General features: G+C 44.0%; 1 protein-coding gene across 2 annotated transcripts in view; it reads right to left on the bottom strand.

Annotated features, from left to right (window-relative positions):
* Positions 1–5,808: 5,808 nt before the first annotated feature.
* The window catches only part of COMMD9 (COMM domain containing 9), a 16,969-nt gene continuing 9,254 nt past the window's right edge, over positions 5,809–13,523 (bottom strand). Inside the window, exons 2-6 of one of the 2 annotated variants that reach the window (XM_017530503.2) lie at positions 13,358–13,483; positions 11,126–11,265; positions 9,746–9,780; positions 7,994–8,097; positions 5,809–6,619 (exon numbers count right to left, since the gene is read on the bottom strand). In XM_017530503.2, the coding sequence (XP_017385992.2) occupies positions 6,479–6,619; positions 7,994–8,097; positions 9,746–9,780; positions 11,126–11,265; positions 13,358–13,483 (546 nt within the window). In that variant the 3' untranslated portion in view covers positions 5,809–6,478. The remainder of the gene's footprint in view (positions 6,620–7,993; positions 8,098–9,745; positions 9,781–11,125; positions 11,266–13,357; positions 13,484–13,523) is intronic. The other variant, XM_017530504.2, reaches the window with a different exon arrangement.

The raw sequence follows: 13,523 nt of genomic DNA, 5'->3' as shown, positions 1-13,523 counted from the left end.
CAGTGGCCCCAGAGACACACTTCCAGTTCAGCTGGTGCCAGGAAACTCTCGGTACCCACAGAAGCTGCCCATTATCTGTGCGCTCGGGTGTGGGAAACAGAATGGTGAAGAGTGTGTGGGGGAAGGCACGGACACAGACCATTAAAATGCAGTGTGCCGAGGAATGATGGAAAAAACGCAGGTGGAGAAGACAGGCCAGTTAATTTTAGTTCCTGGGCCCCTGTTAGATGCTGCTCCTGAACCAGAAGCATGAACAGGAATTAGGCCAGGATTAAGGGAAGGCATTCCAGAGAGAGGGCATGGTGGGGGCAAAGGCCTGGTGATGGTGCTGCCATCTCTGCGCAGGCCCAGGGCTAATGCCTCTTTCCTGCCCTTCCCCAGCAGTTGGAGACTTTGCTGACCCCTTGAAGTGCTGGCCCCTGAACTCTACAGCGGCAGGAGCTCAGAAGGTCCACGTCTGCCCCTCCATTACCACCTCAGCAGCAGCTCCCTACCACCCTCCCCTCATCCAGAGTTCCCAAGCCCTACCTCTTCCCACCCAAGCCAAACAGTGTGGCTGGGAGGCTGTGCTATGAATAAATCTCCCATGTCCACAGACTCGAAGCTAATAAAGGCCAGAAATCAATGCTGGAGAATGAAAGCAAGGTGGAGAATGATGAAATCACCTAGTTGGTGAATCAGGGCCCAGCTGAGGTCGATTTAGGAAGAGCAATTCAAGTGAGTGTGAATTCTGTCAGTCTGCCATTCTACTGCATTCAATCGAATTCAGGCATGGTTTACTACACAGGTCAAATCCTGTGAGTTTGTGGAAGAAGTGGGACGCAAAGGGACATTTATGGGGCAATTTACTGTGTGCCAGACACAGTGGAAGCTATCGTGGATACTGAGTGAATGAGACATGGTCTCTGTCCTCAAGAAGCACCTACATCACCACCCGCTCCTCCCCACCGCCCCATAGCTCCTCTCTGTTCTCTTCCTGCACAAAACCTGCTTCCTGGAAAGCAACGGGCAAATTAAGCCACACTGAGCTGTAGTCAGCTGAGTGGGTGTTTATGACAGTACCTGTCAATTGTCTCTCACTATCCTATTTCAGTAAAATAAAGAAACCCACTGGCTCATCCTCCTGCCCTCCCCCACCTCAATGTGTTAGCTACACACAAGACCACCCAGCAGAGACTGTATTTCCCAAGCTATCTTACAGCTAAGTATAGGTCATGTATGAGTGAAAATAATGTGGCAACTTCTGGGGCATACCTGCCTCTTCCTCATCCTCTTCCTCTTCCCCCTTTCCCATGGCTGGGATATAGGCTGGGAGGGCGATGGCGCACAGGCTTCGCTCACAGCAATGAGGGCAATGCCTGGTGGCTGATGAAACAGGATGGAAGGATTCTGAGTCTATGGACCAGCACAGAACCATCATACTCACTCAGAGCCCTTACCAGCTCAGACTTTTACATAGAAAGAAACTTCTAATTCTTTAATCCATGGAAGCTGGGCTTTTATTAAAGCAGCCAAATCAATATCCTAATACAGCGATGCTTGCTCCCTAATGTTTAAGCAGCAAATAAGCAAAAATATTTTGAGCAAGAGCGTTATAAGAATTCCTGAAATTCTAACCGGAGGCCATCCCCTGAACTGGGGATCCAGCCTGTTTATAACAATGACCCCATGCCCCTGATGTCCCAAAGCATCTTTCAAATCATTTATCATTCAGTTTGCTGGGATAGTATTGTATTTTACTGTGTAGTACACGTCTTAGATCATATGGCTAGTTCAATATTGATAACAATAGCCAAGAAAGTTCCATTCTTCAGCCTGTGGGTCAATGCAGTTTACTGTAAATTTATGAGATGTATTACCTAAGTAGTTATCTACTTACAGATGAGACCTCAAAGCCCATTAGAGACTTTCCCAAGGGCCTGGGGCTAACAGAAACTCAGCCTCTCAGACTTACCTTTAAGAGCTCTTGATACTTCGCCAAATAAAGAACCAATCTCCTTAGAGAGTAAGGTCGTCTGACACCAACCAGGGAATACTATTAGAAAATCTTTTTTTCTTTCTTAAAGTAGTTGTAAAAAGGACGATTAAACCACAGAAATGTGAGCACCAAAGAAAGAAGGAAGTTGTGCAAAGGTCAACATTATGCTGGTAAGAGACTGTTTAGGAATGATCAATATTTGGAAGCCAGTGGTGATAGGTTCATAATTGTTCTTATAAATATTCAACCACTGGAAAACGTTCGAAATGCCAGGTAGCCAATGGTTTCTAGATTAAAATATTAAAACAAATAATAATTTTAAAAAACCCTCTCACTTCTGATAACATCGCAGCTTACTGAACCAAGCAATGGAGAGCCTCTCATACCACGCTGGACTTGTTTCCTGGAAATCTGTGAATACCAGACCACAGAGCTTGACTAATGACTAAGGACATGGTGCCCACTGTGTGTGTTTAGAGAATTGGCTTGTGTGGGAAGGACCCAAATGTGTGGTCCTCATGCCAATTTCTCTTTGGACCTAAAAATCAGCAGAAAAGGGAGGCAATAGAAAATGACCACGATCCAGATGGAGATGGTAAGCCAGGACTGATGACAGAGTGAGCTGAAAGTTGCCAAATTAAGGGAGAATTTAGGTTAGTTGTAAAGAATCATGAGTTTTCTCTTCCCCAAATTAAGGCAGGAATGGAGAAACCACTGGCTTTTGATTTGAAAGCCCCACATTCTAGTTCCAGCTCAGCCTGGGACTCCTCTGAGCTGACGTCTCAGTAAAACGCACAAATACTTGTGAATGGATGCTCCAGTAACCTCAGAAAGTTGTGTGAGGAAGTAAGATGATATCTGATTAAAACAAATCCTGAAAACGAAGGATTTAGTTCTGGTGCAGTGAGCAGTGTGGTTTGATGCCAGATGGAGATGGAATGTCCTTAGACTGATCTTGACTTTTACCTAGACCCTACAGATAGCAGCTGTTGCTTGTCAAGGCACAGCTGGGAGCGGAGTGCTCATGCTTCCTGTTTGATGGCTACTGCATTGTGTTGTGTGCTTTTGTCAGATGAAATTGCGATGCTTAAAAAGCTGAGTCCTGGAGCTGCCTCATAGGCTTGTGTGATGCGTCTGGGACTAACCTATTTCTCCACGTTGGTGGAGTGCCCAGGATCCACGATAGAGCGCCTGGGGTTATGTAACTGGCTACATTCTTTTCTCAAAAGGTCCCTCTAAAGGGGACCAGGAGTGACTGACTACCCTCCTCGTGCCAAGGGACAAGTCTGATCAACTGACTGAGGAGCACTGACAACAATGGGGTTATCAGAGTCATTTAGATGAAAGTGCCTAGTGTCTAGGATGTGATATGCTCCCAAGGACACTCAATAAACCACTTTCCCTTTTCCCTTTGGGCTTTGCTGAGTCAAATTTCAGCCTCTTCCTTGGAGAACTGCAAGAGCACTCGCCTGAATGCTTGCTCCTTGCTTGCACATGTGTTGAGGGCCATTCGTGGGGTCAGTGTAAAGGTCTCCTCCAGGGATCACAGCATCCCGCAAATGTTCGGATCGCACACTTCTTTGCTGTTGTCTGCTGCTGGCGTGATTAATTTCCCAGTCACTCCCTGGAGATGAGTGACTCAATGTTTAATGATAAAGGGGAAAGAAAAGGAGGATCTGGTTCCAACTTTCCCAAAAGCCCCAAAGAGATGGTCCTTCTTCATGTGGCCCTATGTGGCATGCCATGCCTCATTTCTAGAGTTCTGTGAGCACAGACTTTTTCCTCGTAACAATCACCTCTGTGCCTGTGAGTCATACCATTCCTGATTAAAACAAATCCTGGGTACACCTTAACACAAGCCTAGTTCGTCCTGATGTATACACAGGAGGAAGAGTGGGATTAGCATCAGGCACTGAGATTTTCTCATCTTCTTCCCAACCTCTGGGGTCTAAATAGACTCTCCAACTGCAGATGGGCTTTCGATGTGGCAGGAAGATGGACCCCATCATCACGGGCCTCACTGCCAGAGCCTAGAGGCAGGACGCAGAAAAAGTCCCAGGGACAGACTCAGATTGGTTGATTGGAATCATTAACATTCAGGAGACAATCACTGTGGCACATGCATTTGATCAGGACTGAGGCAGATGCTGACTCCTGTGGGTGGGTGGGTGGAATGTGTTGGGCAGCCAGCACAGGCACCAGTGAGACTGATCATTGTCCTTCTGTGGTTGAAGTTTGGACATCCAAACCTTGCCAGACCCTGAGGAAGGGACAGTTTGTATATAGCTGCTTCATCGCACAAAGTACTACTGAAAAACCAGACAAGCAGAGAATGAACCAGCTTCCTTTGAGATGGAAAGATAGAGCCAGGAGGCCCTTCTGAGATAGGGTCAGGCCAACCAGAAATACGGTATCTACAAACAATCCATCATCATAACAAAGGAAAACAAATGCCTTAAATGAACACATGAGGTGAAGGGTAGCAAATATGTATTGACTTTTCCAGTTATTTATCAAATGCCCTCTGCATCATGTATCCAGATGACTCTGTTCAGACAGACAGATCTGGCTAAAGGAAATGTCCAACTGCCCAGACACCTATACTAAGCTTCTTACCTCAAGAGAGTTTCTTATGGATGCCCATGGGAGGCCAAGAGAACAGGGATCTGACATCTCTCTCTGCAGGTCACAGGGAATGAAAGGAAAGGAGAGGGATAAATTCGTGACAAGGCTGAGCTCAATTGGAGGGTACCACCAGGGGCTCTCAACTTGGAAGTAGTGGGAGGGCTTCTGGGGTCCATGACCTCTTGTCATTGCATGTAAAAAACCTGAGTGTTCATTTCCTATAGCAAATAAAGAAGAGCATGGAATTTTTTTCCCCTTGATCTTCCTAGTATCTCACTGGGTAGGCAGAGGTAAGATCTCTTAACTTCAGTTTCAACCTTTTCCATATGGCGCTAGTCACAGAATTCCATGTTCCTTGCAGAGTTCTGTGTTGTGAAGAGAAGGCTAGAGAAATATGGGTCCACCTCTTAATGAGGCCATTTACCAGCAGATGGCTCAATCTCAATGAGCTGGTTTCCTGGTCAATAAAGGGAGGATAATAATATTGATTCTCATACCAACCCTGTTATAGTAGATGAGACAATAAATGTACTGAGCTTTCTAGTCTCATCCATTAATAATCAAAGCCTATTAGTTATAACAGTACAAAACATTTTTAGGTATATCATTTAATTTTCACAAAAGTTCTACCAAGTGGGTTCTATTATTATACCCATTTAATTTAGGAAAAAAGTACAAAGTGGGTGAAAATTGAGATTTAGAGGTCAAGCACCTTACCACTGAGAAGCAGAGCTGGCTTCTGCCCTTGGGGGTCTGACTTCGGAGAGCATATTCTTAATCCGAGAATTTACTTCCTCCATTCACTCCATACACAAACTAGCAGAGAAGCCGCCAAAACAAAGCAAAGAGCAGGCTGCAAGCTGTTGCCATGGGGATGATCTGGAGAGTGAAGGGGGAATCTTCACACATGGAGTCCCTATGAGGCACCAGACACATGACAGAGATGATCTCATTTGGTTAAACTGGAAGGAGCGCCTTCATCATAGCTCTCATAACAAGCACATACTGCGGTCAGCCTTGCTTCCTTTTGTTCTACATAACAGGTGAAAACACGGAAGGTGGTGAGATTCATTTGCCTGATTTTATGTCATGCCATGGGTCAAGGGCTTAACTGGGAATTAGGAAGTTGGGATCATCTTTAAAACCTGGAGAAAGTACTTGCCAAAGGCCACAACTTGGGTACAAAAGAAGCTACAAAAATCATGGAAGTTTTAGAACTACTGTTTATTTCCAATTTTTCCCACTTCTTCCCCCAGGAGTGGCTGCATTATATGAAGAAAGGGGGCCCTGGTTTCATGAAGAAGGGAATTAGCACCCATTTCAGACTTCCTACACTAAAGAAGGGGTCCCGTGGGGTGGAGGGAGCTCAGGGGACGCTCTGGATGGACCATGCTCTGTGGGTTCTTCCTGGCTTAGAGCTCTGACAGAGGAGGGGGAACTGGTGGCATCACCTGCCTGATTCCCTCCATGTATTCTGGGATTGGAAATGAACTAATTAGAGCTAATGTTGGAAACAAACTTATTGGATAAGCTGCATGATTTGGGCCTGAATTTCCCAAAGAGCTATATACAGAGGCAACTGAGGATGCAAATGTTCCCTCACTTGGCCATGGTGGTAATGAAGTTGTACTCAGGAGCTTTTCAAAGATGGGAGCTTCTGCTCTCCAGCTTCAAGAGAAAGATGCGTGAGGACAACAGCAGGGGGTCTGGCTGCTTCCTCTCAATCCAACTGTAACTTCTGGATGGCAGTAGTCCCCTGCTATCCCCACCATCCTGCCTGTTATCAGCTGCAGCTGCAAGGGCATCCTGCATGTGGGAGACTTCTGTCGCTCATGAGCAACTGGGTCCTGGCAGTGGCACTGGCAGCTGGCTGGATCATTTACTGGCCACGGCAGAGAGCTGGTCTCGGATGCGGCCCAGGCCATCTAACATGGTATCCAGTGTTTCTTTGCTCAGTTCCATGGTGACAGCTGAGATGGAGGGTTTGTCTCCACATAGGCTGGGATCTTCCTGGATCTGAAAAAAGAGAACACAGCCTAGAAAGTCATACCTGCCTCTTCATATCTCCCTGTAAGTGAGCCATGAGCCTGCGAGGCTGAGCTCAGTTCTGCTGAAACTCTGAAGACAGGCTCTTTCCTAAGTACTAGAGCATCAGCCCTTGAGTCATTTAGTGGTAAGGGAGAGTGAAGGAGATGCCTCAGAGGCCTGGGTCAGTCTCCATTTGCGACAAGTGCCTTGGGTAGGTATCAGAAAAGGCCAAGCCAAGACTCAGCTCTCTGACACCCTAACTCTCAGCATGCAAGTAAGAAAAGCATGGTGTGTGTTTACAATGGTACTTTAAGGAGTGGGCTCTGTTGGATACATAAGACAATTCATCGAGATGCAGGAACATCTCGATGTAATAACATCTCGATGTAATAACAACCTTTGGTTTAAAAAAAATAAAGAAGTTAAGCTTTACTATTATTTAAAACTTAATTGCTAGAGGCACCCTTCTTCATTTTCTTAGAAGTGTTGAATTTTTGGGTATCTGGTTATGTAGATATGTAAATATCTAGTTTTAACTAAACAAACACTACAAAATGGACATGTGGCTTAAAAAGATTCCCGAAAAGAACTATAAAATGAAGACAACACCGCCGGGCGCGGTGGCTCAAGCCTGTAATCCCAGCACTTTGGGAGGCCGAGGCGGGTGGATCACGAGGTCAAGAGATCGAGACCATCCTGGTCAACACGGTGAAACCCCGTCTCTACTAAAAATACAAAAATTAGCTGGGCATGGTGGTGCGTGCCTGTAATCCCAGCTACTAAGGAGGCTGAGGCAGGAGAATTGCCTGAACCCAGGAGGCGGAGGTTGCAGTGAGCGGAGATCGCGCCATTGCACTCCAGCCTGGGTAACATGAGTGAAACTCCGTCTCAAAAAAAAAAAAAAGACAACACCAATGAAGCTAAGGTGTGTGAGCAAGAAAACGAAGTCCTGACACTTCTCCAGCTGCTGGTAGAAACTCTAGATCAGCCACGTTACAAATAATGACAGGCTCATCACTGGACAAGAAGTTGGCTAAAGTACACTGAAATCATCAGGCAGAGTAATCAAAGTCTGGAAGCACGACACTATGGTTAAAGCTAAACTGCTAAGAGTATAGGGTAACTTTTAGGTATCAACAAATTATTTTAAAAATATGTTTTGCATTTGTTTTATTGTTTTAATATGTCCACAACTTGTTAATATGGTAGCACACACACACTTTGTAACTAAACAAAGGAGGATAAAGGGGATGATAATTTTAAAAAATATATGGGTTAGAGATCCCAAACCTTGGAGATTGGTGTTTTAGATGGCCACAGGGGTGTGGCCTCTTCTTTCTAATGGCATGACAGTGAATGTACCTTCATCTGGAGCAGGCAGGTGGGGACGGCCATGCGGCTGATGCTGTCTGAGGAGGTTTTGATATCCACTCTCCAGTCCAGATCCACCAGGCGTGGCAGAGAGACTGTGGAAGGAACCGCTCAGCTCAATGCTCACGCCACTCATGTTTAACAAGCCTTTATTCTATGACAGGCGGCTTTGAGGACTGTACACATACAACACATTGGTCTACCTAGCAAGTCTGGGAGAGACAGACAAACCCAAGACCCACAGCAAGTCACTGCCTTACCCAGTGCTCTGTGCTGCTGCACTTAGTACTAATTCCCAGTGGCAGCCTATCCAGGCTTCCGCCTGAACAGCCAGCCCTCCAGATTCAGGGCAGAATGAGAAGTGACACAAGGCAGAGAAGAAATCATGGCCTGAGGCTTGAGAAATGTGCAGCTTCAGAAATAGTGGTAAGAGCTCTTGTTTTAGAGAAAAATAAACTTGACTTGAACACAGGTGCTACCACTTACCTAACCTCTGAGCTTCTGTTTGCTCATCAGCCTAGCTCACAGGGCTGTCGGGAAGACTAAATGACTTAATGCAGATAAACTGCTCCAACACGGTGGCTAGCTCAGAGATGGTGTAATGACCATTTATTAAACATGGACTTTTATTCAGTCTTTCAAACTAATTTCAATTACTGTTAATTTTTTTTCACAATTGAAATCGCATTATTTTAAGTACTTTGCTTTCTGCTTTGGATAGTTCTGTTTTTTTTTTTCTTTTTGAGGCAGATTCTCACTCTGTCGCCCAGGCTTTTTTTTTTTTTCTTTTTGAGGCAGATTCTCACTCTGTCGCCCAGGCTGGAGTGCAGTCTCGGTTCTACTGCAACCTCTACCTCCCAGCGGGTTTATTGGTCTTTTCTAATTGTATAATTTAGTACAAAGTTTGTAAAATATCAGAGGATATATATATTGTTTCTACAACATGGTATTGCATTTATATCTTTTTACTACAGTGATCTGTGACAGCAGCAGCTTCATGTTATATATTTTTTTTAACTGAAATTGTAAAACATCCATCTTAGACATCAACTACTCTAACAATTGTGTACAGGATATTCCTTTGGTGGTGGAATTAAAATGTACGAATATTTGCTTTTTCAAAAAAATGTATTTTCTGTTAAAGGTTTAAAGATTTTTGCTATATATTATGGAAGAAAAATGTAATTGTAAATATTAATTTTGTACCTATACTGTGCAATATTTGAAAAAAATGGTATAAAAGTATTTTGAGTCAGTGTCTTACATGTTAAGAGGGACTGAAATAGTTTCTATTGTTTGTATTAAAATTCTTTAAAATAAAAAAAATAAATAAAAGGGTTCAAGCAATTCTCTGCCTCCTGAGTAATGGGATTATAGGCACCCCCCACCCCTACCCCAAACCCGGCTAATATCTGTATTTTAAGTAGATGGGGTTTCACCATCTTAGCCAGGCTGATCTCGTGATCCACCTGCCTCAGCCTCCGAAAGCGCTGGGATTACAGGTGTGAGCCACCGTGCCTGGCGGATATTTCTGTTTTTTAACAACATGCCTATATAATAATGTTTATAATCAGAAAAAAGTTAAAAGTAGAATGAGGGAAAAAACCCCACCATACACAGAGTATGGGTTGAGACTAGAAGGGTTCACTTTGGTTTCTGTCGAAATCTCTGGTCACCTGGCAGATTGAGGGCTGGGGCTGAAGAGACAAGTAAGAAGCGGGGGGCAGATTTCTTGGTACTCACTCTGATTTGCCTGGGCTTCGGTTCTCCAAGTAGACCTGTTTAAGAGGGAAAAATGAGGAAAAAGTAATGGAAAGTGGATGAGACTGACTCTTCTGATAGAGAGGATCTTGGACGTTCCAGTGATCTTCAGACCTATCATCGCCTGCTAACAGGAAAGCACCACAGAAATCCCTCTCTCCAAGAAAGTCTTTTGTTTATCTGTTTTACAAAGCTCAGTGATGTTAAGGCCATAAGTGTTGTTAGTTTTCATAGTTTAGGACAAAAAAGAAGAAAATACAATGTATTGTAATCTTACTGTGCTATTGTTCTGAAAGACAAAACAAAAAAGGAGGTCAACTTATCCTCTCTTTATTGAGCACCTACTGCATACACTAATATTGCATCTTCTGCAAAAACACATCCAAACAGACCTGTCCAATGCTACAATGAACAGAATAAAATGTGGTCATGTATGAGAAAGTTCTTAATATACAATAAAACCTTTGGTAAATAGGCATTATCAGTTATTGCTATTAGAGATGTCTGTTCAAGATTTCTGCTGACCAACAGTTAATCAATTCTGCTTAAAATGTATGTGCTTAAAAGGAACTTTCCAGCCAAGAAAATATACAGATACTTCACAAAAGAAATAAAAATGATCAATAAACATATGAAAAAGATACTTGACATCATTAGTGTCAAAGGTAGGAACACTGAAATGAGGTACCATTTGCCATTTGTGGAACTGGGAAAAATGGAAGGAAAAAATCCCCTCAGTGAAGGTGTAGGGAGAGGGACACACTTGTATCCTACTACTGTGGAAAAATACTACAATCTTTCTAATGGCCACCTTGAAAATTTAAGGCCAAGTCCTCAAAATGTCCATTACCTTTAACCCAGTAAAAAAAATAATGAAGCACACAAGCAAAATTTTCATTGAAAATGTTCACTAAAATGAAAAAGTGCCAATAGGCTCAGTGTCCAACACTAAGAAATTTTAAAATTAAGTTATACATTATTTATTCCTATAATAGAGTATGTTTAACTATTACAATGATATTGAAGGTAAATACTGACCTGAAATGTCACTATCGTTAATACTGTTAACAGCAAATAAGAAAGTTATAAAATGGCATGATCCATTTTGTAAAAGCAAAAACAAAACATCAACCTCCTACAGATGTGCAAAGAGAAAAAAATAAACATGTCTTAAAAGGCTTTCTATTAAGAAAAGACTACTGCTAACCTCTGCCTGGTGGAATTATAGGTGCCTTATTTTCTTTTTGCTTATCTGTGCTTTCTAAGTTTTCAACAATTGAGCATATTATTATTTCTAGAATGGGAATAAAAATAATAAGAAATATAAAAGTTAGAAGGGACTTTTAAGAAAGGAGCACTTACACATGTTCTAGGATGATCTTTGTCAGTAGGTTTTTGAGGTTTTGGTGGAAATTTTCTGGAAAGAGAGCCAGAATCGCCTCGGCAGAAGACAAGTCACGGAATGCCACCAACCTAGTGAGGCGGTGCAGAGCCTGGAGCAGCTGCAAGACAGACGGAGCCACCCTGTAGCTGTAACAGAAGCAGCAGGCAGGGGGCACAAGACAGGGCTAGGGGTAGGGCTCTACACCCCTACGGCTGCACAGTGCCCTGGTCATTCAGCTGAGTCACGAGACCAGAGGCCTCTGCGCACAGCACATTCTCATGTCCCACGTGCCTCAGCCTGCCTTGGAGTTCACCTGTTGGTTCAGAAGACAGATGCAGCTGCCTGATCTAGGAAGCTGTCAGCTTACCAGAAACTCTCCACTTGTGGCCAAAGAGTTAATATAGCCCTTTTCCTTCTGCATGAGAATCTGACCTTCAGTTAACTTTCTGGTGCTGTTTCCCTGGTAACCTGAGCGCACTGGAAAGTCAGCTGGTTACTAAGCAACACTGCATTGGTCCCAGCCTCTGAACTAAAAGGACTGCAGAAACACCTGGGGTGCCTGTGGCTTTGGACTTGCCTACGTGTGGCTACAGGCTCCTTTTGAGAACCTGAAGCTATGCTTACTGAACTGTGACACGGGATACTGGGTTCTGTGGAGTGAGGGCCTTGAATCCAGGGTGGTAGGATTCAATGTCCTTTCCTCTCAACTGTCACCTAGGAGGGCAAAGAGAACAAACAGCTCCTGGCCAGCTGTGTGGGTTCCTCCTGGGAAGAGGAGTGTCTGCCCATCCTGCTAAAATGCTGTGTTCCCATCCTAGGTCCTTCTAAGTGAATCTGTAACTTCGAAGTGTAAGGGTGGTTTATGGTGGTCTTATGAATACAATAATGCTTTGCTAACCTAAAAACACAGCTCTCTGGAGGGAACTGTTTCTCTGCTTTAGGACTTTCTCTGTTATCACTGCAGATTGCCCGACACAACCTGGAAGTGAAGGGGAGTCACCTTTCCGCCAATGAGAGTGGGCGTTCATGGATAAACGGCCAAGCCTCCCTGTCCTCCAGGTGTTCTACTTGGTTTCTTACAGGACCCCAAGTTTTCCCACAGCAGTAACCACTCTTAACATCCTCTTTTATTGACTTGCCTTCCCTGTTTGATTTTCCCCACTGCTCTGTGCTTTCTAGAATCACCTCCCAAATAATCTACTTTGGGGGGAACCCAAAATAAGTCTTCAAGTCCATAAACCTGCTTTTTCCTTTTCCTTTTCTACAGGTCATTTCAATAAACAAAGATCCAGAATTAAAACAAAAAACAAAAAACACAGGCCAGGTGCAGTCGCTCATGCCTATAATCCTAGCACTTTGGGAGGCTGAGGTGGGTGGATCGCTTGAACTCCGGAGTTGGAGACCAGACTGGGCAGCATGGCAAAACTTCACCTGTATGAAACATACAAAAATTAGCCAGGCATGGTGGCACATGCCTGTAGTCTCAGCGACTTGTGTAGCTGAGGTGGGAGGATTGCTTGAGCCTGGGAGGTCGAGGCTGCAGTGAGCCATGTTCATGCCACTGCCCTCCAGCCTGGGTAACAAAACTAGACCCTGTCTCAAAAATAAAAAAGTCCAAAAACACAGTCCCATTTAAATGAGGAAACCGCTGTTCTAAAAACATATATGGCTTGGAAAGATAAGGCTGTCACTGCTACACAATAACTTACTACGAGTTACCTTTATCTCCCTCTTGGCCACCTGCTGAGATCAGGTGAGTTGAGGAGAAGGGGACTTCTGTGGGACGGAGGGGTGAGGAGGGAGTGAGATACACAAAGCACCCCTCACAAAGGCTGATGGGAACTAGCAGTGCATACTCCTGAATTTTATTCAGGCCTCAAAGCTTCTGTTCAAAGATCCCTTAAATATCTGCCCTAAGCTATCCAGCAGACAACTCATCAGCATCAGCAAGTGACAGGTTCAAAAAGAAAATCACAAAACGGTTGGCTTTTGTTCCACATTGTCTAGGTAATAGGTCTGAAAAGAAAATGGTCAGGAGCTCTGATTCTGGGTGTAGTTCTCCCATTCATGTCTCATTTATCCAAGTTTGCTCTAGTGTCAGCAGATGTTTCAAGGGATTTTCTTTGGACATGGCAATGACTGGGAAGTCAAGAAAGAGACTAAGAAGTTAAGAGGGCCAGTGGTCAAAGGTCATTTCTGACCACACTTACTTCCTCTGCCTCCTCCTGGGTCACAGACAAGCTGGAACATGTAATATCCAAGAGTTTTTTTGAGCCAAGGGCTGAACTGGAAAAGCTTTCTTGACACAGCTGTCTGACAACATCTTTTGAGGAGGCCTATGAATTAAATCACAGACAGGAAAAAAAAAAAAAAAAA

Source organism: Cebus imitator, unplaced genomic scaffold (assembly GCF_001604975.1).
Source record: "Cebus imitator isolate Cc_AM_T3 unplaced genomic scaffold, Cebus_imitator-1.0 Scaffold66, whole genome shotgun sequence".
Taxonomy (NCBI): Eukaryota; Metazoa; Chordata; class Mammalia; order Primates; family Cebidae; genus Cebus; species Cebus imitator.
This window is presented reverse-complemented; position numbering and strand designations above follow the sequence as displayed.